This window comes from Phodopus roborovskii, unplaced genomic scaffold, assembly GCF_943737965.1.
Source record: "Phodopus roborovskii unplaced genomic scaffold, PHOROB, whole genome shotgun sequence".
NCBI lineage: Eukaryota > Metazoa > Chordata > Mammalia > Rodentia > Cricetidae > Phodopus > Phodopus roborovskii.
The window spans coordinates 11,161,864-11,185,916 of record NW_026126515.1 but is presented as its reverse complement, the minus strand read 5'-3'; the positions used below and the strand labels follow the sequence as shown (position 1 = coordinate 11,185,916).

Here is a 24,053-nt window from a genome sequence, read left to right as displayed (position 1 = left end):
ATACATATCACCTTATTGACCTTAAATTGTATCAATAAATGAAACAAAATATTCATATCTATACCATAATTCCCTTTTTTACCTTTAAAAGGATATTGGTTGTGATCATTAACCATTTATAACCAAGTCCATTTAAATGAAAACAAACATTTATAAACAATATTTGGGAATTTGGGCGTCGTTCTTTCCAAACTTCTTCCTGCTGATAGGGGGCGCTGTCATGGGGGATCCTAAGAAGATGGATGTACCCCTCTATCTTGCTTTTCTATTGGCCAACAGTGCTTTATTCATTAAATCAGTATGAGAAACATTTACAGAATGACATCCATCATGGTGCAATTGAGCATTGTTCAATTTCCATGAGTTTGTAGGGTTTCTGCAATGTGTGTTGTTGTTGAATTCTAATTTTAAAGCATGGTGCTCTGATAAGATAGAGATGGTTATTTCAATTTTTTTATGCCTATTGAGGTTTGCTATATTGATGAGTATGTGTTTGATTTCAGAGAAGCTTCCGTGCGGAGCTAAGAGGAACATATATTCTTCTGTGTTTTGATGGAATGTTCTACAAATGTCTGCTAAATCCAGCTGGGTCATAACTTCTGTTAGTTCCTTTGTTTCATTGTTAAGTTTCTGTCTGGTGGCCCTGTCTAGTTTTGAGAGTGGGGTGTTGATATCTCTCACTGTAAGTGTGTGAAGTTTTATGTGCAATTTGAGTTTTAGTAATGTATCTTTTACAAATGTGGTTGCCTTTGTGTTTGGGGCATAGATGTTTCGAATTGAGACTTCATCTTGATGGATTTCTCCTGTGATGAATGAGAAATGCCCTTCTTCATCTCTTTTGTTGGATTTTAATTTAAAGTCTTATTTGTTAGATATTAGGATTGCTAAACCAGCTTATTTCTTGGTTTAATTTGATTGGAACATCTTTTCCCAACCATTACCTCTGAGGTAATGTCTGTCTTTGAAGTTGAGTGTGTTTCTTGTATGCAGTAGAAGGATGGATTCTGTCTTCTTATTCATTCTGTTACCCTGTGTCTTTTTATAGGTGGGTTAAGACCATTAATATTGAGGGATATTAATGACCATTGATTGCTAATTCTTGTTCATTTTGGATATGTTTTTGTTGGTGATATTATGTTGGTGGTATTATGTGTGGATCTCCCCCCACCCCCGCAATTTTTATTTTGGCTGTTGGTAAAGTGGGATTATCTATTTCCTATGTTTTTGTGGATGCAGTTGACTTCCTTGGGTTGGAGTTTTTCTTTCAGAACTTTCTGTATGACTGTATTAGTTGATAAGTATTGTTTAAATCTTGTTTTTTCATGGAATATCTTGGTTTCTCAATCTATAGTAATTGCAAGCTTTGGTGGGTATAGTAGTCTTGGCTGGCATTTGTGGTCTCTTATTGTTGGTAGAATGTCTATCCAGGACCTTCTGGCCTTCAGGGTTTCCATGGAGAAATCAGGTATAATTCTGATAGATTTGCCTTTATATGTTACTTGACCTTTTTCCTTTGCTGCTCTTATATTCTTTCTTTATTCTGTATGTTTGGTATTTTTATTATTATTTGGTATGGGGATGTTTTTTGGTTTTTTGTTTGTTATTTTTTGTGGTCCACTCTATTTGGTATTCTGTAAGCTTGTACTTTCATTGGCATGTCTTTCTTTTGGTTGGGAAAGTTTTCTTCTATGACTTTGTTGACTATATTTTGTGCACCTTTGAGTTGGGTTTCTTCACCTTCTTCTATATCTATTATTCTTAGGTTTGGCCTTTTTGCATTGACCCATAGTTCCTGGATATTTTGTGTTAGGGATTTGTTGGAATTATGATTTTCTTTGTTTGATGAATATATTTCTCCTAGTGTATCATTAGCACCTGAGATTCTCTTTATCATCTCTTGTATTCTGTTGGCTATGCTTACATCTGTTGTTTCTGATGGCTTACCCATCTTTTATATTTCCAACATTTCCTCAGATTGTTTTTTGTGTATGTGTATGTTTCTATTTCATCTTTCAATTCTTACACAGTTTGAATTCTTTCTTTTAATTTTTTGTTTTCTTTTCTTCCATTTCTTTAAAGGATTTTCTCATTTCCTCTTTTTGGGTCTCTATCATCGTCATAAAGTTTTTTTAGGGTCATTCTCTTCTGTTTCATCTATGTCAGGTCTTGCTGGTGTGGAATCCCTAGACTCTGCTGGTGTTTTGTTGATCTTTCTGTTGTTGACTGTGTTCTTATACTGTTGCTCACCCATCCCTTCCTTGGGTACCTAACTGTAGGGTGTAAGGTTTTGCCTCCCGCTGCCTAGTCTTGTCCGGCCGCCGCGCCAGCCCCAAATAACACACTGAGACTCTGTATTAGATATAATTCTGTTGGCCCGGTTACTTGTTTCTTATCGGCTAGCTCTGCCTTAATTATTAACCCATTTCTGCTGATCTATGTATTTCTCTAACCGGGGAGCCGGCCAGCATACTGCTTTCTCCCGACTCTCCATCTTGGCTCCTCCTTCCTACTTCCTCTTTCCTCCTTGTCTCTAGTCCCTCCTATCTTCCTTTCCTATTGGCCAACAGTGCTTTATTATTAACCAGTATGAGAAACATATATACATAATGGCATCTCCCATCACCTACCTGTGGGGTGTCTCCCTCTCCTGGAGAGTATGGGACCAAGGTTCTCTTCTGGTAGGTGCAAGCATGTCCAATACACTGTTGGCTCCTCTCTTCCAGTGGGTGGTGGTGGGACTTGGGCTCTGGCAGACTCTGGATTGGCTGGTACACTGGGACTGGTTACCCAGTGTACAGTCCCCAGTCCACAGGAGGCTACAAGCAGGGCCCTGGAAGTTGGGCTCCTTCAGTGGGTGGAGGCAGAACCAGGACACTAGCAGACTCTGGACAGGCTGGTCTACTTGGATGGGCTCCCCGTGTGTGTGCAGGCCTCAGGCCTCAGGTGGCTCTGAGCAGAGCTGCAGAATGTAGACTGGAAACAGGCCCAAGCTTACATACTTCTGTGGCTGGAGGTGGGACTAGGAGGCAGGCAACTCTGGGTGGGCTGGTCCTTGGGGACAGGCTTCCATGCCCACAGTCCCCAGTGCTCAAGAGGTTCTGACCTTCTGTGGTTTTCAACTTCTACAAGTGATATTGTAGTATGTATATAATAGACCCCATTTTTTACTCATCAATAGGTATCTTATTTACATCTCCAACACATTCCTTAAATTCTTGAATTCCATTTAAGAGGCTGACAGAGCTACAACCTGTGTCTGCATCCTGTTAGAAATGATATCAACAAATCTCTCACCTTCATCCTCTGGCTAAAGCTTGGAAATACAGGCTGTAGGAGAAGGAAAGTAATATAAAAACTGAAATATGTGTGTAGTGACTAGAGATGGCTAAAAATAACTATGCAATCAAGTTCTAACATATTTTTCAGTAAATATTACATATTGCACACAGTAGGTATTTAATAAAGGTGGTATCCTAGCCAGTGTTTGTATAGCAAATGTCTGTGGAATTCTCTCTAATTCCTATGAATTACATGTTTTTGTCATCCTTCTAGCCTACTTTCCCTGTTTAATATGTTGAGTAAAGACTGAAGAACTTCTTCGCTGTGGTGTTAAAATGAAGTGGAAGAGGGGCCCTAAGATAAAAATTCCAGATGTTTTGACAAGTCAGCTTCTTTGCATGTCATCCACCATGCCAAGTCACTCCATTGTCCAGTTGAATGAATGTTTGACTTTTCAGCTAGAAAGAAGAAAGAGAAATGTTAGCTACTTCAGATTCAGGGAAACAATTGGTTCTGGCAATTGTCGGAAGAATTTGCTCACCAAATAACCCTTAAGGCTGTTTTGTGCCCACTGGCTCTCATGGTTGTACCTTTCTCAGCCAATGGTTGAGCATTTGACACCTGGCTGAGTTAGACCCCTGGCTGGCTAGCCCATGTGAAACATGCTAGCATTTACTTTTCATGGCAGCTGCTGAGAGGAGAAATCTGCCATAAACCATCACTCCAGCAGCAAAACGTTGTTATTTGAACCAAGTGTGTTCTATTGGTGAGAATTACTTGTGAGGGAGTTTAGTTGGACTTGGGTGGTTTAAAAATATACTTGATGGCGTTTGCTTTGTCTGCTGTGACCAGTCACCAGGGGGATGTATTGTACAAAACCCAAGGTAGTATTTCTGAGTGTCCATAAAAAGGATTAATTATGAAAGCAAGCATTAAAAATATAGTTTGTCTCAGTTACTGGTGAGTTAATTCTCAAAGCTATAATGGTAAAATAAAATACAGCTTGCCTGATTACTATTTAGATCTGCTCTGCCTGTCTCAGGAAAGTCATCCATGTGGGGGATTAACTGTTCAGAAGCACTTTCAACAGCCAGACACTGTGTGTGGAGCAATAGAACACGATTAATGTGTTCTGCCATCCTCCTTAAGAATACAGAACACCTTTTAAACAGGAAAGACCCCTTCATTTTGAAGGCACAGATTAGTTATGTTCACTTCACCCAGGTGTTTTGAAATGAATTAGTCTTGCCAGAACAATAATCATTCTGCATCATTGTTCAGTATCAGGACCCTCTGTTCCATGTTAAAGGTGAACATGATAAGTGTGAGTGCATGTTTCATTGTGTATTGCCTGCTCACAGGAAGCTTGGCTGGAAAGCAATGAGCATTCCTCAGTATATGCCCTCTGCAGTGTCCCCATCATTGGCCACTGTGTTTAAACCCCTCTCTTGCTCATGCATAGGAAGCAGGCTACCCTTCAAATCCACACTCCCTGCACCATATGTAAGATACTGTTCTTGTGCCCTACCTTTTACCTCAGACTACACTATTTAATTTTACCTTTGAGTCTACTTCTGTTGGGTTTTTTTCTTGTGCTTTAAGTATTTTTAGAAGTATTCTATATCCTTCAAAAACAATTTTTTAAGTTCTATAGCTCATAAATAATTTTGCTGATTTTTTAAACCAGTATATCTGAGTTCTAAATATCTTCATCTTCTGTTTACACTCATAAGAATGAAAATTGTCAGTTTTGCCTTTATGCAGATATGCAGTTATCAGAGCAAACTTGCCTGTGTTCAGCACTAAATGTATGTGACATTGGTCTTCCTTTGAGAACTTACTGTCTACTTAAACACACACACATAATGAATTGATTTGGCATGTGACAGGAGACATATATTCACATAGGAATCAAATTTCTGTGCTCCTAACTCATAGTTTAAGGGAAAAGTCCAGGAAACGATAACTTGTTATCACTGTAATTGCAGTTAGTGTTTATTGCCTGCTTACTGCCTGCAGGCCCTGCTCTGTGTCCTTACTTGTTAATGTACTTGCTACTCATGACACTACACGAATGAGATATTTTTATCATTTCTATTTATAAATGAGGGAAGAGTCCCAAGTATTCCCATGCATCAGGAACTTCCCTAAGGACTCATAGCAAGTAAGTGACTAAACCACTATTTAAACTTAGACAGATGGCTTAAGAGCCCATGCCTTGTAAATGCCATGTTAGAGGGAGTGGTGGCCCAGGCAAATCCCTCAGGACACTCAGGAGCTAATTAAAGCTCTGTATATGGAAAAACACGGCATTCTGGGCAGATGGGCCTCGGTGCAGAAAGTCATCATGGCACAGAGGCTTTTGGGAGAGAAGTCAAGTACAGACTAGCATTTGTGCCAGTAGCTCTGGAAGCATAGCATTTAGATTAGGCCAGCTATAAAGTGGGAGAGTGGAAGGTTTTTTTTTTTTTTTTGGTCCTCTTTTAGAAGCATTATTTTAAAGAATATAAAATGACAAATATTTGGAGTTGAAGACTGACATCTATCTGTGCTTGTCTTATGATTATCGGTGGTCTTTTCTACCACAGCGATAGTCTTTAGCTGCACAGGTATTCTTAGGTAAAGAACCTGTAGTGATCTGATCATTCTATCTTTGGAGTGAATAACCATAACCACAACAGATACACACAATTACATACATACATACACACCCTCACACACACCCTCACACACGCTCACACACACACACACAATGTTTCTCTTTCTCTCTCTCTCTCTCACACACACACACTCACACATACACACACTAACATATACACACACAAACACTATTATTTCACTGGAATTAAAGTTTTCATGCCATAGTTGCTGGTGGGTGTGCACTAAAGTACCCAGTCAATTTACTCTTTAAACACACTCATATAAATGGATTGGAGACTACATCTATTTTATATTTATCAAATGGTTAACATGTAAAATAACAGATGTAACAATGCTATTAGCAACAGATGATGGGCATATACATGATCTCTATACATTTCCTGTGTGCTTGGAAATGCTCATTTGTTCCAACATGGGAGCAGTTTTATGAATTTTCGCAGTTTTACATAACAAAGAAAGTTGTAAATCAAGGCATATTTAAAATACACTGGTGGATACTTCAGAGAGGCAAATGCAGACAGATGGGAGAAACATTTCTACTGGCCTCGGATGCCATCAGGTGATAGATGTAGCTTTTGGGGTGGTGGAAGATAGTGGTCTGCTAGTTCATAGATTTCAAACAGTTCTTACCTAGTAGTCAAAGGATGGTAGTTCTGATATAGGGGTAGACAAGGAAGAGTAATTCAAGCCCCAGATAAGGGACATGTGACACATCATAGGATTTCTTTATCTAAAATAATCAAAAGTACAGTTTGGCCTAACAGAGTGAAGATAACAGATGAAGGAAACATGCATTTTAAATAACCAAAATAACATATTTTTAAAGAACTAAATTGACTATGTTCCCCCATATTTACAGTTATTTGTGCTCAATTAATTATCTTATTTATATTCAAATGTAAGTGAGACACTGGGAAGAGTCAATGTAGTATTGTCCTCTAATTTTATTAGCAAAAAAAAAAAAAAAAAAAAAAAAAAAAAAAACCAAAGCCAAACACTGTTTAATTAATTAATTTCTAAATCTTGGCGAATATACTAGAGGACAATATAGATATCAATTTAGTAAAAATATCAGTTCTTAAGGTATAAAATATGAATGTTGTTTTAGAAATTGATATTTTATATGATTTTAATAAGAGGAGTTAATCCAAATATTTTTTTCAATTACCATCTCTATTTTGCTGTTGGTTGAAAACATGTTTTATTTATTTTATTTTTATATACATTTATTTTTTCTTATTTTACATATCAGTCCCAGTTTTCTCTCCCTCCCTCCCATGCTCCCCGCACCGAACCACTCTCCAGTCCCACCCCCACCCCAACTCCACAGGGAGGGTGATGCCTTCTAGGAGGAATCATCAAAATCTGTCAAGACATTTGGAGTATGGTCTAGGCCCAACCTCATGCCTCTAGGCTAAGGGAATATCCCTCCATGGGGAATGCTCCTAAAGTCCTCTTGTGCTCCAGGGATAAATCCTGGTTCCACTGTCAGAGGTCCCTTAGACTGCCCAGGCTTTCTAGCTGAGACCCATGTTCAGGGCATCTGAGTCAGTACAATGCTGGTTTCCCAGCTATTAATCTGGGGGGTCCATTAGCTACCCCTTGTTCAGATCAGCTTTCTCTGTGGATTTCTGTAACCTGGTCTTGACCCCTATTCCTTATCACTCCTCCCTCTCTGCATCTGGATTTCAGTTCGGCTCTGTGTAGCTGTTGGTGTCTGGTTCTGTTTCGATCAGCTACTAGATGAGGGCTCCATGATGGTAGATAAGTTAGTCATCAATCTCATTATCAGGGAAGGGCATTTAAGGTAGCCTTTCCACTGTTGCTCAGATAGTTAGTTGGGGTCATTCTTGTAGGTCTCTGGACATTTCTCTCAAGTCAGTTTTCTCTTCAAACCTATAATGGCTTCCTCTATTATGGTATCTCTCTCTATTTTCTCTCATCTATTTGTCCCTCAACTCAATCTTCCTAGTTCCGCATGTTCTCTTCTCCCTTGTTTTTCTCCTAACTCCCTCTCCACTCCACTCACTGATCATCCCCCCTCCCAATATGCTCAGGAGATCTTATTCCTTTCCCCTTCTGTGAGGGCATTTTATGAATCTCTTAGGTTCCTCCATGTGTCCTAGTTTCTCTGGCTGTGTGAATTAGTATAGGCTGGTGATCCTTTGCTCTATGTCTAAAATCTATACATGAGTGAGTATATACCATGTTCCTGTTTTTGTGATTAGGTTACCTCACCTAGGAGGTTTCTTCAAGTTTCATCCATTTGCCTTTTGAATTTGTTTTTGTTTTATGTTTTTTCCCCATTGAGTAGTATTTCATTGTGTAAATGTACCACATCTTCTGTATCCATTCTTCAGTTAAGGGGCATCTAGGTTGCTTCCAGGTTCTTGCTATTAAAAATAATGCTGCTATGAACATAGTTGAGCACATGTCTTTGTTGCATGGATATGGAACATTTGGGGATATGCCTAAGAATGGAATTGTCAGGTCCTGTTGTAGACTCATTCCCATTTTCCCAAGGAACCACCATACTGATCTCCAAAGTGGCTGTACAAGTTTGCTCTCCCACTAGCAGTGGAGGAGTGTTCCCCGTTTTCCACATTCTCTCCAGCATCAGCTATCATTTGTGTTTCCAATTTTGTCCATTCTGACAGAAGTAAGATGGTATCTCAAATATTTTTGTATCTATAGATATAATAAATGGACTTGAATTTTATTTTAAAAATTAGATTTTGCTTATCCAGAGTATATTGAAAAAATATATATGTATATTACTTGAGTCCTTTAAACATGAAAGCTAGGTTTGAATAAGGTAGGGGTTTAGGGTAAGCAGTCATAACAAAAGAACATGATGAAATTATAGGTTATAACATCTTCATTTGTAACTTAAAGCAAGTTTTGTATTATTTTGTTACTTAAAATATTCAATTTGGATATCAAATGTTATGAGCAATATTTTAAAATCAAATTGTAAAAGTATTTAACAAATATAAAATGTGACAGACATGTTCAGCTGCTCCAGGTATGTGAATATGAACAATGTTGAAGATGGCTAGCATCCACTGTTGTCAAAGTCCACATGAGTGTACTCTCAGATGACATGACAAAGTTTATCATTTTGTGTTTCATAGTCCAGGTGTGAACAATTCCTAATCTTTCAATCAGAGTGGTGTTTTATAATGTGATGTCTTGTTTTCTTTATCTTTTGAGGAAGACTGTTTTTCCTCAGGCCATAGTCACTCAAATTTGGTTCTAGAATAAACTATGTCTTATTCTCAGAGAGAGAGAGAGAGAGAGAGAGAGAGAGAGAGAGAGAGAGAGAGAGAGAGAGAGAGAGAGAATGTTCATTTTGATGTAGGAAAAGTGAAAAATGTATGTTTCCTTGTTCTTTTACATTTTAAAGCAATGTCTATATAATGGCAGGTGCATTTCTAAAACTGGCTTGTTTCTCCATGTTTTACTTTTTGCTTATTCTTTATTTGCTATAATTATAGATTGTTGCTCAGTGCCTCTCTGCTATTTGGAAGTTACAATAGTTGATAGTACCTTAGATTCACTGTTTTGGGGGCTTTTTGTTGTTGTGTTTGTACCTGATGTTTGGAAAGTACTTGACAGTTTTCAATGTGCTTTTATATCCACTCTTTTACCAGATAATCATAGCTGCTGCCAGTAGGTATAGTATAGTAAAGACTACCATTATTTATCCCTACTTTAAAAATAAAAGACTATGGCTTAGAAGGACAGGGCTAAGTGCTATTCCCCAAACCACAAAATACATGTAAGTAACATTCCTGGAACTTTGAGTCCCCTCAGTAAGGGTTGGTGAATTCAGTCCCCTCTCCAGTGTTCAGGTTCCCTCCCTTGGGAGTACATTTCAGTTTCAATAGCTGGAGAAATACAATTATTTCCATTAAACAGATTACAGAAATCCCTTATCAAGGAGCTGTAAATGCCTAACATGTTGTTTAGCACACAGAGAGAACTATATTCTTCACAAAGGGGAGTGGCAAGAACAATATTTACAGAGTACAGTCTAGACTGTTTCCAGCAGAGCTGTACGTTTTTCCCCCCTGCCTTCTCATCATTCACCCCATTCTTAGTGTTTTCTCATCAGGAAAAAAATACAACCCACTTACTTGGAAAGAACTCTGTGTCTTGTGTAAGCTAATAATTCACTCTTTAAGAATTCTAAACATGTATATGATATATTTTCATTATCACTTATTCATTGCTTCATTTTCTCCCAGACTCCACCCCCCTGTTCTTCTCCCAACTTCAGGTCATCTTCTGAGTTTTTGTTTGTTTTTTAACTCACCGAATATAGTGTTCCCTGTGTTTACACAAGTAACCAACTAGGGGTAACACCCCTACTGAGAACTGCCCCTCCCTCCATCAACTACCCTCAATTGCCAATAGCTCCTCAGCATGACATGGGCTATCATGAGCTTATCCCATATCTGTGCTGGAATGTTGACTGGCTTTATCTTGTACAGTCATCCACAGTTGTTGTCGGTTCATAGGTGTGCTGGTCTTGTCAAGACCCAAATTCACAGCACTCCTTCCCATCTTTAAACTATTAGACTCTATACACTTCCCTCCTCTGCAGTGTTCTCTGCACCTTGGGCAGAGAGAGTAGGATACAATTGTCCCATTTAGATTTAAGCACTGTACAGCCAACCTTTCTCTGACCAAATGTGGGACTTTGCATTAACCCCAATTCACTGTAAAAGGAAGCTTCACTGTTGAGGGGTGTGAGCTGTACTAATCTATGGGTATAAGTACACGTATCTAGAGGGAAGGTTGGCTGTATGTCCAGTTAGCAAAGTAACAGTTGTAGGTTCTCCTTAGGGCCTAAGGCATCCTCAGCCACAGGTTCTTGGCCACGTTTATAGTGGCCGATGTAATACAGAGACTTTTGGCATTGGAGGAGCCCACACAGCTGTCTTCCTCATGAAGGATGTGCATTAGTAGCACCAGGCTTTGCAGTCCCGTCCTCTGCTACTGTTCAGGTCAGTTCCGAGGGTGTTAGATCGTTTGGATAAAATCAGGGCCCTCTAATGCCAATCCAGCTGTGCTGGATCGAGTCAGCACCAGTGAAAGGCTTACAGTTCGCCCTTTATGTGAGCTCACCCTTCCTTTCCCTGAACCATGTTTACTCAGGTCTTTTCACCACCGTGCAGCCATGTGTCAGGAAAGTTTTGCAGTAGATTTCTTTCCAAGTGAAATAGAATTGCTTTTTTGAACCCAAATAAATTGCTTCATAACCTTGTTTATTTAACATGTACATTGTACCAGAAATATATACTTAGTCTTAAAAATGTAGACAAACTGTCCTTTATCATCTACTCATATGATTTCAATACCAGTGTGAGAAAATTTTGTTATATTTTACATATTAAACAGATGTGCATGTTTGCAAAGGCAAGTATGTACAGTCTATGGTCAAATTTGTTTCATAAGTTTTCTTCACAGGAGACAGGATCTATGATTTGTAACACATTCATCTTTAATTCCTAATTGATGTTACTTATGCTGTCATATGATATTATTCAATTTCCTTCTGGTCTGAAACAAAGGAAGATCTAAGGGAACAGTTCTGTAGACCAGTTCAAACTGCTTGGCTCCATAGGAGTCTGAATTGGGTTGCCACTTAGGAAGAGTGAAGTTGGCAGCTTGTGCTTTGCCTTTGTTGGCAGACATGTGAACACATCTGTAAGTGGCAAACCACAGGGGCTCGCAGACAGTTTCTTCTATCACTTGCATATACTCTTAGGAGAAAATAAAATCAAACAATAGACTTTTTCTGGCCATTTAATAAAGACCCACGAGTTCATTAGACTGTTTAGAGCATGGTAACTTCATTTGGTTTTGTTCAGTCACCATTTATTTGAGCAAACTCTTATGAACCAGTGTCTATGCTTTAGTCTCACTCATTATGATTTCCAGAATCCTCTCTCTCTCTCTCTCTCTCTCTCTCTCTCTCTCTCTCTCTCTCTCTCTCTCTCTCTGTGTGTGTGTGTGTCTGTCTGTCTGTCTGTCTGACTGACTGACTGCTGTGCAAATGCATATATATTTAGATACACATAGTCCTAAGCATAAAAGATGAAATTCTTCATGATTCCCCTTAAAACACTCTAATAAAAACAGTCCCATTGCCAGGTGGTAGTGGCACACACCTTGAATCCCAGCACTCAGGAAGCAGAAGAAGGAGGATCTCTGTGAGTTCAAGGCCAGCCTGGTCTACAGAGCGAGTATCAGCACAGGCTCCAAAGCTACACAGAGAAACCCCATCTTGCAGCTGGGGGGGCTGGGGGGGGAGGGGGGCGGAGTCAAAAAACAGTCCTATCAAGATCATACCTTCAGAGTTTGGCTGAAAAGTGTTGATAGCTGGAAATGCGTTGGAAATAAAGCAGCCACAATTACTCCTTCTGGATCCTTCCATGCTTTATTAGCTTACTGTTATATAAACATGGAAACAGTGTTTTGTAGTGAAAATATTGCCATTTCTGCATTCAAGTTACTGAAATTTGCACCCTGGTTTTGCTGTTGTGTGATTGTCAATTGTTGCTTATACTCTCTGGTCCTTCATGGCCTCATCTGTAGAATATGTGTTTAGTAGTATGGCTATAATCCATATGATGGAGTGAGGAGTGCATAGCAGGTTAAAGTGTAATTCAGGACTGAATTTACAGGTAAATTCCTTTTTTTAATTAATTTATTTTTCTTATTTTACATATCGATCTCAGTTCTCCCTCCCTCCTTCTCTCTCTCCCTTTCTCCCTCCCTTTCTCCCTCCCTCCCTCTCTCTAGCTCTCTTCACCTATCACCCTACCATTCCATTCCTCCCCCCACACTCCACAGAGAGGGTGATGCCTTCCAGGAGGGATCAACAAAATCTGTCAAGTCATTTGGAGTAGGGACTAGACCCACCCCCTCCTAGCTCCTCATTGCCCCACCCACCCAATATGCTCAGGAGATCTTATTCCTTTCCCCTTCTGTGAGGGAACTTGTATGAATCTCTTAGGTTCCTCCTTGTATCCTAGTTTCTTTTGTGGGTGTGAATTATAGGCTGGTGATCCTTTGCTCTGTGTCTAAAATCCATATATGAGTGAGTACATACCATGTTCCTCTTTTTGTGATTGGGTAACTTCATTCAGCATTTTTTTATTTAATCTTTCATTATGCTTCCAATCAGGATTATAATTAACCAGTGTCCCTAGACCATGCAACCACAGCTCCCTGCAGGGAACTGGAAGTGTGTGTGTATTTGTGTGTGTGTGTGTGTATGTGTGTGTGTGTGTGTGTGTGGACATGCATGCAAGCATACATACATACATACATACATACATACATACATACATACCCTTTTTTACTAATTTGTCATTGTTGTGCATTCACTGTTGTTCCAAACATACTAGTATAGAACTTTTCAGAAGCAAGCATCCCCCCTTTTGATGTGGATTCACTTCGTATTCCAGCATGGCCTTGAATCTGAAGTCTTTTTGCCTCTATATCCTAATTGTTGAGATTATAGGCATGTGCCACCCTGCCTTGGGAGAAACATTTTTAAAACTTTTTGTGAACATCTGATATGTTTTAAGGAATTGAATTAATCACATCATTTGGTGCTACTATATGCTGAAATATACTTGAAAAAATGGTCTATAGATTGTTAATGAGGACTTCACACCCTTTACCATATTAAGCAACATTAACACACATGTACACACACACACAAATACACATATGCCCCAGTTGAAATAAGTTGTGAGAAAATATGAAGAGAGTTCATGGAGACATAGGTGAGGGAAAGGGACAACTATACAAATAACTATGCTTAATAATGAGGCGGCTCCTTTTTGTGGATGCCACAATAATACAGCCATCTGAAAATATACCCAAAATATCACAGTCATAATAATCACAGTCATAACAAATTGATATGAGAACTTGCAAAAACAAAATAGAGAAGGGTCACAAAATCACCTGGTTGGTTGAAAATTATTCAGGTTTTATAGAGGTTATTTGCTTATTTTGAGAAAGAAATGAGTTTAAAATACTTAGCTCAGGTTCAGAGGATTACTCCCAAATGAGAAAAAAACATGAGGTTTTTAAAAAAAAAAAAAAGGGGGTGGGGGGGGAAACATAAAATTTTAGTGCTGAAAGTCTATTAGAATCTTCTCATGAAAGGGGTTTTATTAAATGAACCGTTTTGTCTTAAAATAGTCATCAGAGCTTTGCTTTGTGTTTTATTTTTAAGAGCTAATGTAGTTCTTAAATATCTCTAATTTTATTACTTAAGTAAATATAGCTTACGAAGTGACTAAAAATAAAATTAAAAAAGAAAAAAAAACCTCCCTGGTCTCTGAAACCTGTATGTTGTGTCCTATATTAAGAAAATGTCATCTTGATGAATCTTTCCAGTCCATGGAAAAATTAAGTGCAGCCATTTAAAATGTATGGCAGTTTAAGTAAGTACATGAAACAGAAAAACTAACAATAATATAAATGTTAAACAGAAGGAACAAAATACTAAATCTTTTAAATAGACCCCGAGAAAGAACACTTTACTCACTTGGAACAACACTTGCAATTCCTATTCAAAATGGCGGCAACTGCATTTGCTATGCCCTCTGAAAACTTGTGGAGAATAGGAGCACAGATTTGTATATGATAAAAGCAGAAGACAGCTGTCACTCCCAGATCACAAAACATTGAAGAGGTCACTTAGAACTCAGAACAGAAAAGTCAAAACCCACGTGCCTGTCAGGGGAATAGCAAGGGAAAGCAAGCATCATTTGCTCTGCAGAATTCCAGCTAGGCTTTTGATTGAACTCATTAGCACAATTGCTGAAGAAGTGGGAGGTGGAAAGGGGTGAATTGAAAGTGTGTTGAACAAATACATTTCACTACTTTCTTGTTTCCATCCATTGCTGTGCCCGGAGTCTGTGGGAGACATAAAGGCCATGCTCTGGAAAAACTGCCTTGGTGAGGCCCTGGTGTGAGATGCTAGGCAGAGCACGGAACCTTTGGAAGGGAAGTGATGAACTCCTCTCAGAGGAAAACTTCTGCCATGCCCATGAATCAGAACCTACCCACCCAATAGAAAGCCAGATGGCTGTATGACTTCCCAGTGACTTGCCCCCTGCTAAGTCCAGTGACATTCCCAGCTCATGAAAGGTATCAGACATCACATGGATGGAGCCTGGTGGTCACTAATTTACCTGCAGTCCTAAGATTTATGCCCTGAGTCTTCCATCACCTGTATCATTTTGTTTTTGTTTCATTTTATTAAAATTCATTTCCAATTCAAATGCTAACGCCGGTTACCAGTATATGCACCATCTTTGACTCAAGGTTGTTCTAACTACTGAACCTCCAGGAGGTAATTTCCATATCATTCCCTCTTGACACTGACATTGACCTTGGTGGGTGTAATAGAACCACCTATTGGATGATTTTGCAATAGCTTATTGGTTTATAATCAGCAGTCTTACACCTTCCTCACAGATGTTTGATTTCTGACATTTCTTCTGTCTTATGAAAGTTGCTTTGCATTTTCTTTTTTCCTAAGAATAATCGTTGAAAACTCTTTTTTTCCTAATGACAACATTTGAGAGTGTCAAATGGGTTCCATAGAAACATACTGCAAACTCATCTTTTTCTGACTATCACCTGGTGGTTAATTTCTGGTGTTCACTGAAGCAAATTTTGTAAATTAATGCAAATATGAAATGCTCTATAGAAAATTTCATAGCGTGTCAGTTGAAAGCAATTATCTAGGACGCCTTTTAAAGAATCAGGGTTGCAAATGCATTTCATATACTCTGGGAAAGAACATATTTCTCCTGAATTAAAAGGTCTATGTAAAATATTTATTCTTATTTGGATATAAATTTATAGTGTAATCAACTAGTGGTGTGTCTTGTTTTCACTATTTAGATTTCTGAGAATATTAATTTTTGATTGAGTCCCTTATGCTTTGTTTTGTTCTTTTCCTAGAGTACCCGAGTGGCCTTAGACCATCTGGAGTCTGTGCCTGAGAAACTGAACCTGCTAGAGGACTTCAAAGGCTTCAGAGTAAGGAAGAGTTGGCTTGTCTCTTTCATTATTTTTGTCTGAGTTAGAACACTTGACATCTTCCTGATGTGCAAGGAAACTTGTGGGAAGGGGAGAAGCTCTGAAAAATGCTGGGGGCTTGTAGCAATGCCATCTTACCTGAGTACACTGACACGTGTGAAGTCAGGACTGAAAATCACAAAACTTTTCTACTAAAGTAATATAGGAAAAATCAAAACTTTTATCTTACTATTAAATTTTACTTTTCCCCCTCTAACTCTGTAAAAATAATTTAGAAAACCCCAAGAATCAAAGGGACTGACACATTCCAGTGACAACATGAAGATGAGATACTTTCTATTTTGAAGACATCATATTTCATAGTTATTCCTCTCCCATAGCATGTGAAATCAAGTTCATAATAGTTTAGAATTCATTTCTTCACATCCCTTTAGGGGATGTAAATGTAAAGTATAGATAGCCTTAGAAATTTATAGCATATTACAGTATCAACAGACTAGATACAAATAACAGATTAAAACTAAAAGTGACACGGGGTTCATGTTCTAAACATGTAGTCTCTTGTTTCAAATTGACCTTAAAATCACGAAAAATATGACTTACATAATATTTAGGCTCTCTTTAAATATAGTATATTATTTGATGATATATCTGAGTAGGAAATGTCAGCAAGCAATAGTGTGGGTGTGTTGCAATCACCAATATGACGCAGACCTCAAAATGTAATGAGTGTCTTTGATGATTCCGCAACTGAACCATTTTTAGGGTGACCCAAGAATGGGTTGATACATCCCAAAGCTAGATGGTTGCAAATAGGTTAAAACAAGTATTTCTTCTATAAAGTGTTGACTCTCCCTCTCACTCTGTGACTATGTATTTAACAGTTTAAATCCCCATCGGATGATTAGGATACCAGCAGGCAAAACCGTGTGGTTTCTCTTCACCTTCATACAACCCATGTGGAGATGGTTTTACCACCATTCTTCTTCTTTTCTCTGTACTAATGTCATCTAGAATGACGAGTGGGTGAGAAACAAGATGCACACCTTAGACCATGATAAGCTTGTGACGTTAGGTTTCCAGTAACAACTCACTTGTCCCGCAGTGCTCTTATTGAACAAAATGTTCATGAGTGCAGTTCAGAAGTCACATTCTCTCATCAGAAGGTCTATTATTGTTACTCAAAGTCTAGTGATTGTCTATAAGCCCTACTTACCCATGCACAGACTCCATTATGAGCATATGTTTAGATTGAATTTTTGTAACACAAATAAATAAAAGACCCAGAGACTGATATTGGGGTTCAAGCTTCAAGCTGAATATCAGTAAAGCAAAGCAGCTGGCCACTAGCTCTCACCTCTAGCTCAAGGTGAAAAGGCTGATCCACACATGAGCTCTTCACCAAGTCTCCACTGCTGCCTCTCCTCAGTGTGGCTAGAAAATGAATGCCTCATACTGACTACTGAAGACCCTGCTTCTATCTTTTATACCCCTTTAGTGCTGAGAATAGAGGCATGAGTTCTGTTACTCTTTTAGACTGATTCAGTCTCGTCAATTCCTGGGTAGCTTGAACTCAGAGAGATCTATCTCTTCATCATGAGTCCTAGAATTAAAGGTGTGTGCCACCACCTCCTAGCTTCTGGCTGCTGGGATTAAAGGTGTGTGTCACCACTGCCTGATCTCTATAGATTTTCTGAATCCTCAGTTAAGCTTTAATAAATCATAAATAGTATATCACTGCAAATTTTTCTAGGAGACTGTGTTTTCAAGTTCAGAGTTACACATTTTGATCCATTAAAAGTGGAACCTATGTACTGAAAAGGGACATACTTGCTAACTATTTTTGTAATCACATGTAGCAAGTAGTTTTTGCAATTTTTATTGCACTGTGTAGCAAACTAGCTACATTCATTGTGGGTTACTTTTGATATTCAGAGATATTTTTCCCATTTTACATTTGAGGATATTGAAGCTTAGAGTATGTAAATTACCTGGTAGTGAGATCTAATTTGTCTCTTCTTGTCACTGTTGCCTCCTTCTTGAAACCCATTCCATGTGTGCATGTGTCTCCAAAGCCATCTGTACAATTTAAAATAGCTCATTTAAACCACTTATAAAATAGATACAGCCTTAGTGAAAATATAGAAACCTTCATATTATTAAATATGAATTATATTTACACACACACAAACATATATATATATACATACATACATACATACATACATACATATATATATAAAAATACATACATACGGTCTCCAGTGCCTATAACTGTCTATAAATCATTATGATATGAACAAATCTTCAGAGACCTAGATGTTTATGTAAGTTCAAGTTCATGCCCTAGATGGCTTAAAGTCTCAGGGAATACTTTCTTATTATAAATTGAAGGACATAAATACACTCAACTGCATGGATCCTACTCATGGTGCCACCACTAATACATATGCAAAAATATATGTACTTTACAACTGTTTTTTTTTTCCTGATAGTCCCATAGTTATGACTGCATAGACACGCTATCCTTTTTTATATGCTTGACTTTACTCTTTCTTGAATGTGGCTATAACCTCCCTCCTGTCTCCCTTCTTCTCCTTTTAACTCAATTTTTGAAGAAAAAAAAAATGCTTCAGCTCTGTCATTTAAACGTTGCTCTGTGTTTAAACGTTGCTCATTTGCTAAGGTGGGAGGGGTATGGCACTGAGTTCCCAGATCTGTGATGAACTGCCCCGCTTGGCTGAAGCATTCGCCACTTCATGGGCAGCTCTCTCTCCATTCCTTTGCTTTCCTCACAAAAATGAAAAACTTGGAAATAGAGTTCCAATTCCCCTACCCGCTTGAGCACCCATAAGTTGAACATTCAGACTCTATCTCCCGTAGACATTTGTGTGCACCTAAACCATTTACCCTCGTTGTCTTCTAAATTGCCCCCCAAATATTAAATGTCTAAATAACTGGCTATCATACTGACTGCTGTGTTCCTTCTTTCTCCTGAAAAATGAAAAGAAGGAAAAAAAAATAGCAGAAAGGTCCTGAACATGTTGCTTTCTTGATTTCTTTGTTATCTGAATTTGTAAGATTATAAAGAATAGTTAAGTATTAAATTTAAAAGTGTATGCCATCCAGTGGCACACAGCCCCTCCCTCAGCTGTGGAGCAAATGATAGCTGTTGGAAGCTGGAAAGGGAGGGTCAGTTTTCTCAAAGAGTATGTCACACCCATCTTATCCCTGTGGCCAAGGACTGCTTGACCATTTTCTTCCTTTGCTTTGGTCACCTGTTTTTCTTGTATGTGTCTCTAAATGCTGACTACAGTTACTTTTCTGCATGTCAGTATTTCCTTCCTCTAATTTCAAGTACTGAATTTTCTTTCATTCGCCAATTTGGAGCCTTTTTTTTTTTGCTTTTCCAGGATTCCTCCAGTTTATCTGAGAAAACTGACAGCAGATACTCCAGATACAGAATTCACAGAGATTCTGTTCAGCAGCGCCGAGATGACACCAAATACAGAAGCAAGAGCTTTAAAGTAATGTTCTTTTTATACAATGTTTTAAGTCCTGGGTCATTGGCCATCTTTAAGTCTATAACCTTATAAGCATCTGTGGTGGTGTTTATGTGAGGTACTTGGGAAAGAAAAGATTTCAGTTGATTCTATTGTTATTATATCATCTGTATATATATCATCTGTCTATGAAAACTGATGCCACATAAGAAACGCTGAGCCAGGAAAACCGTGGTAACTTGGATGGTCAGATATATTGTAAATGTTTGCCTTCCTCCATGTGTAAGACAAGCTGCTCTCAGCACTGAAGCCCCCTTGAGGTCCTGTGCCATTTAGCCTGTAACCTTGGTATTTCTAGTTATTCTCTTAGTTAGGTGAATTCTCTGCTAAGACTTCAGACAATAGATGCATAAGATCTTTTTATCATATTGACAAAAAGTATACCATTCCCTAAACCTGACCCAATATCCACTGAGGGCAGACAGATGAACGCACTTGGCCTTTGTCTTGGTTAGGGTTTTTGTTGCTGTGAAAAGACACCACGACTATGGCAACTCTTAGAAGGAAAACATTTCATTGTGGTGGCTCACTTCCAATTCAGAGACTTAGTCTGTTATCATCATGGCACAACATGGTGGTGTGCAGGCAGACATGGTTCTGGAAAGGTAGCTGCTACATGTTGATATGCAGGAAATAACTTGAGCTTAGGAGGCCTCAAAGCCAACCTGACAGTGATGCACTTCCTCCAGCAAGGCCACACCCACTCCAACAAAGCCATACCTCCAAATAATGCCACTCCCTTTGGGGGCCATTTTCTTTCAAACTACCACAGCCCTGTAGGATCTTTGCTCAGAACCAAGTATCTTGACTAGAACATTGTGACATGATGGCCTTGTAATTTTTGTTACAGAGGCTGTATTATACATTATAGGATGGTTGGCAACATCCCTAACGTCTACCAGTAGCATACTCACTGTCTTAGTTAGGGTTTCTATTGCTGCGATGAAACACACCATGACCAAAAGGCAAGTTGAAGAGGAAAGGGTTTATTTGGCTATACTTCAGCATTGCTGTTCATCAAGTTAGCAGAGGAACTCAAACAGGGCAGGATCCCCGAGGCAGGAACTGATGCAGAGGCCATTGAAAGCAGCTGCTTGCTAGCTTGCTTCCACTGGCCTGCTCACTTCACCTTCTTATGGAATCCAGGACCACCTGCTCAGTGGTGGCACCACCCACCATGGGCTGGGCCCTCCCTCAGTGATCACTAAATGAGAAAATACCTTACAGCTGGATCTCATGAAGGCATTTTCTCAACTGAGGCTCTATCCTCTCTGATGGCTCTAGCTTGTGTCAAGTTGATGGACAAAACCAGCCAGTATACCCACCCAGATTGTGAAATCCGAAAAGATCTCTATACATTGCCAGCTAATCTCTGCAGGGCAAAATTAATACCCCCAACACATACACACACTGGCACATACATCCAAAGAATGTTGATGCAGAGAGAATTCATCTGTTTAGATGTGTACTTACAGTTATAAAAACAAAGAAGTATCCATTTACACTCCTTAATGCTAATGAATATTCATTATACAGTATTATTCAACAGTATGTATTCACTTATTACAGGCAAGTATAATCATTTCTAAGGAGCCTCTTTCCTCCTAATGTAATTGGATAGAGTATCCAGTTGATAGAGAGATAGTGTTCATTTCAGTAAACCCTGATTAGCATAGTTTTACAGTATTATTGATACCTTCAAATTTAAGAGAATTTCTCATGATTCTATTACTTTTTACCAGTTTTTAATGTTAGGATTATTAGCTACAGTGATAACCTTTTTGTGTTGCATGACAATTTTTATATCTTCTTCCAACATTCCTGCATAGTCCCATACATTCTGAATTATTCATTTCTCCAATAGAATTTAATGTGCAGGCAATAGGAGCTAGTAATAATTACTAATTATTGAATGTTATAACAGACTTTTAGAGGTGTTGTATGTTTTATGAGAAGTCATGCCTACTCCTTACAGCAACTGTCAAATGCATATTATTTGTCATCCTGTGTTACTGAAGAAATTAAAGTTACAGAGTGATTAAATAGTTGAATCAGTCTTTAAACCTAAGTCTGCCTAAGTGCAATGTTGTGTGTTCTTGACCACTATGCTATTACTATATTTAGAGTTCATATTCTAAATACTATATTACTATATTTAGAGTTCACAATCACAAAATGATATTTTTAATGTGTTGTAAAAGTTTTTCCCAAATGTACATGACTACATTATTACCAGTTTAACAGAGGTCTGGGTGCATATTAAACATTTAAAACATTATTTCCCAATGCAGTGTGATTTCCTATCTTGTGAATCTGTCCTATCTGGTGGTGTCAAACTGCTATAAATCAGTGCAATTTTCATAATAGTGTATGATAAAGGATGGATGTTTAACATGTGCGGCATGTAACTGCATAGTTTTATGTAGAATTGAATTTGCAGCTGAAGACAAAATCAGACCTGTTTGTGAGATAGGTTAAAACTTGAAAATATGAAAAAATAAGCTTGAAGATTTCAGAAGCAGATGGGATAAGTATAGCAGAGGCCCACAGATTCTGTTTTACAGTGGCCGTGTTCCTGAATTAATACTCTGAAAAGATTTTCACTTATTTATCCATTCTTGTGATGAATATATAGATCATCACCAAATTCAGTGGATGCCTACCCTAAATAATGCAGTAGTCTGACATTTTGTGAGACTGTCTTGCCAGTTATGGACACCAATAGTCATTTTTGCAAATAAATTATTTAAAGAGACACAGAGAGGTCTGTGCTAGTTAGATTTTTGTCAACTTGACAGAAGTTAGAATCACTTAAGAAGAGGGAAACTTAACTGAGAAAATGCCCATTCTGTCTAGTTTTATGTCAAATTGACACAAGCCAGGGTCACCCAAGAGGAGGGAACCTCAATTGAGGAAATATCTCCATACGATCAGGCTGTTGGAAAGCCTATTGGGCTTACTTAATAAGGGATTGATGTGGAAGTACTCTGCCCATTGTGGTTGGAGCCATCCCTGGGCTGGTGGTCCTGAATTCTTTAAGAAAGCAGGCTGAGCAAGTCATGGGGAGCAAGTCAATAGGCAGTAACCCTTCATGGCCTCTGCATTAGTTCCTGCCTCCTGGTTCCTGCTGGGTTTGAGTTCGTTTCCTGATTTCTTCAATGGTAAACAGTGATATGGAAGCATGAGTCAAATAAACCATTTCCTCCCCAACTTGCTTTGGCCATGGTGTTTCGTCACAGCAATAGTAAGCCTAACTATGGAAATGACTGTGGTGCATTTTCTTAATTAGTGATTGGTGTGAGAAGGACCAGCTCCCTATGGGCAGTGCTACCCCTGGCTTGTTAGTCCTGGGGTGTATAAGGAAGCAGAGTGAGCAAGCCAGTAAGCAGCACTCCTCCATGGCCTCTGCATCAGCTCCTGCTTCTAGGTTTCTTTCTTGCCTGAGTTCCTCCCCTAACTTCCCTCGGTGACTTTTACCAGAAGTTATAAGATAAACCCTTTCTTCCCTGAGTTGATTAAACCTAAGACAAAGCCAGTTCTGAAGTTGTATTGGAATACAAACACACTCATTTGTGACATATTATCTGTATTGCCTTTGTGCTTCAGTGCAGGATTTGGTTATGCAGTGGAAACTACACAGCCTGTAAATCCTAAAATATTTACCATTGACCTTCTGTGAGGAAAAAAAAAAAATTCTTCCAATTCCTAACTAGGAAAAGGAAAACTTGACACTCTAGTCTCTCTTCCTTTATGTACTATAGAAGTTTTTCTTTTTCTCAGGCTTTTTTTTTTCTTTTTTTGAAAAGCATTCCTTTCATGTGTATGCTGTATGTTGTCTCTGTGCCTAGACTATTTCTAGACATACATGACTCAAATTAGTGAGCCTATATGGGGCTTCTCTTGCAATTGGAGCTTATCTACATATATTATTTTACTGAATCCAATGTTCAATGCACATTAATTTAGTTTTTACTAATACACACACACACACACACACATATCACTATACTAGAGCCTCAAGAGACTGTCACACTAAGAAAAAAACCATAACAACCCTTAACAATTTAAATCCTTCATATAAACAGTGATGGTGCAGATGAAAAGGTATAGATTCAACCAGAGGCTAGGGATTTAGAAAAAGGTTCTTGAACCTTTAGAAAGACGCTTCTAATGACAAGGCACAGGGAAGTGTTTTGTTCATGTCTTAATTTGGAAGAGGTTGTTCACTAGGATTTATTTGTTGAGTCCTGTATTGCTGCTGACAAATAACTACAGGATCGGCATGACCATATTGGCATCTTGCGTCTCTCATGTCATTGCTGTCATGTAAGAAAGAAATACAACATCTTGCATGACCACAATATTGCAAGGAAAGAAGTGTGAGCAGGAAGTAGGCAAGTTAGGTTCTTCCTCCACCCAGGCCGATAGCCCCTCTCCTGCTGTCTATCTGCTTGGCACCAGCAGGAC

The 24,053-nt window shown here is 38.6% G+C and overlaps 1 protein-coding gene across 3 annotated transcripts in view; it reads left to right on the top strand.

The window, feature by feature from the left end:
- Positions 1–24,053, top strand: part of Cep128 (centrosomal protein 128) — a 319,467-nt gene that overhangs the window by 280,345 nt on the left and 15,069 nt on the right. For all 3 annotated transcript variants that reach the window (XM_051196144.1, XM_051196145.1, XM_051196146.1), the window contains 2 exons: positions 15,946–16,023; positions 19,437–19,550. In XM_051196144.1, coding sequence (XP_051052101.1) covers positions 15,946–16,023; positions 19,437–19,550 — 192 coding nt within the window. The remainder of the gene's footprint in view (positions 1–15,945; positions 16,024–19,436; positions 19,551–24,053) is intronic.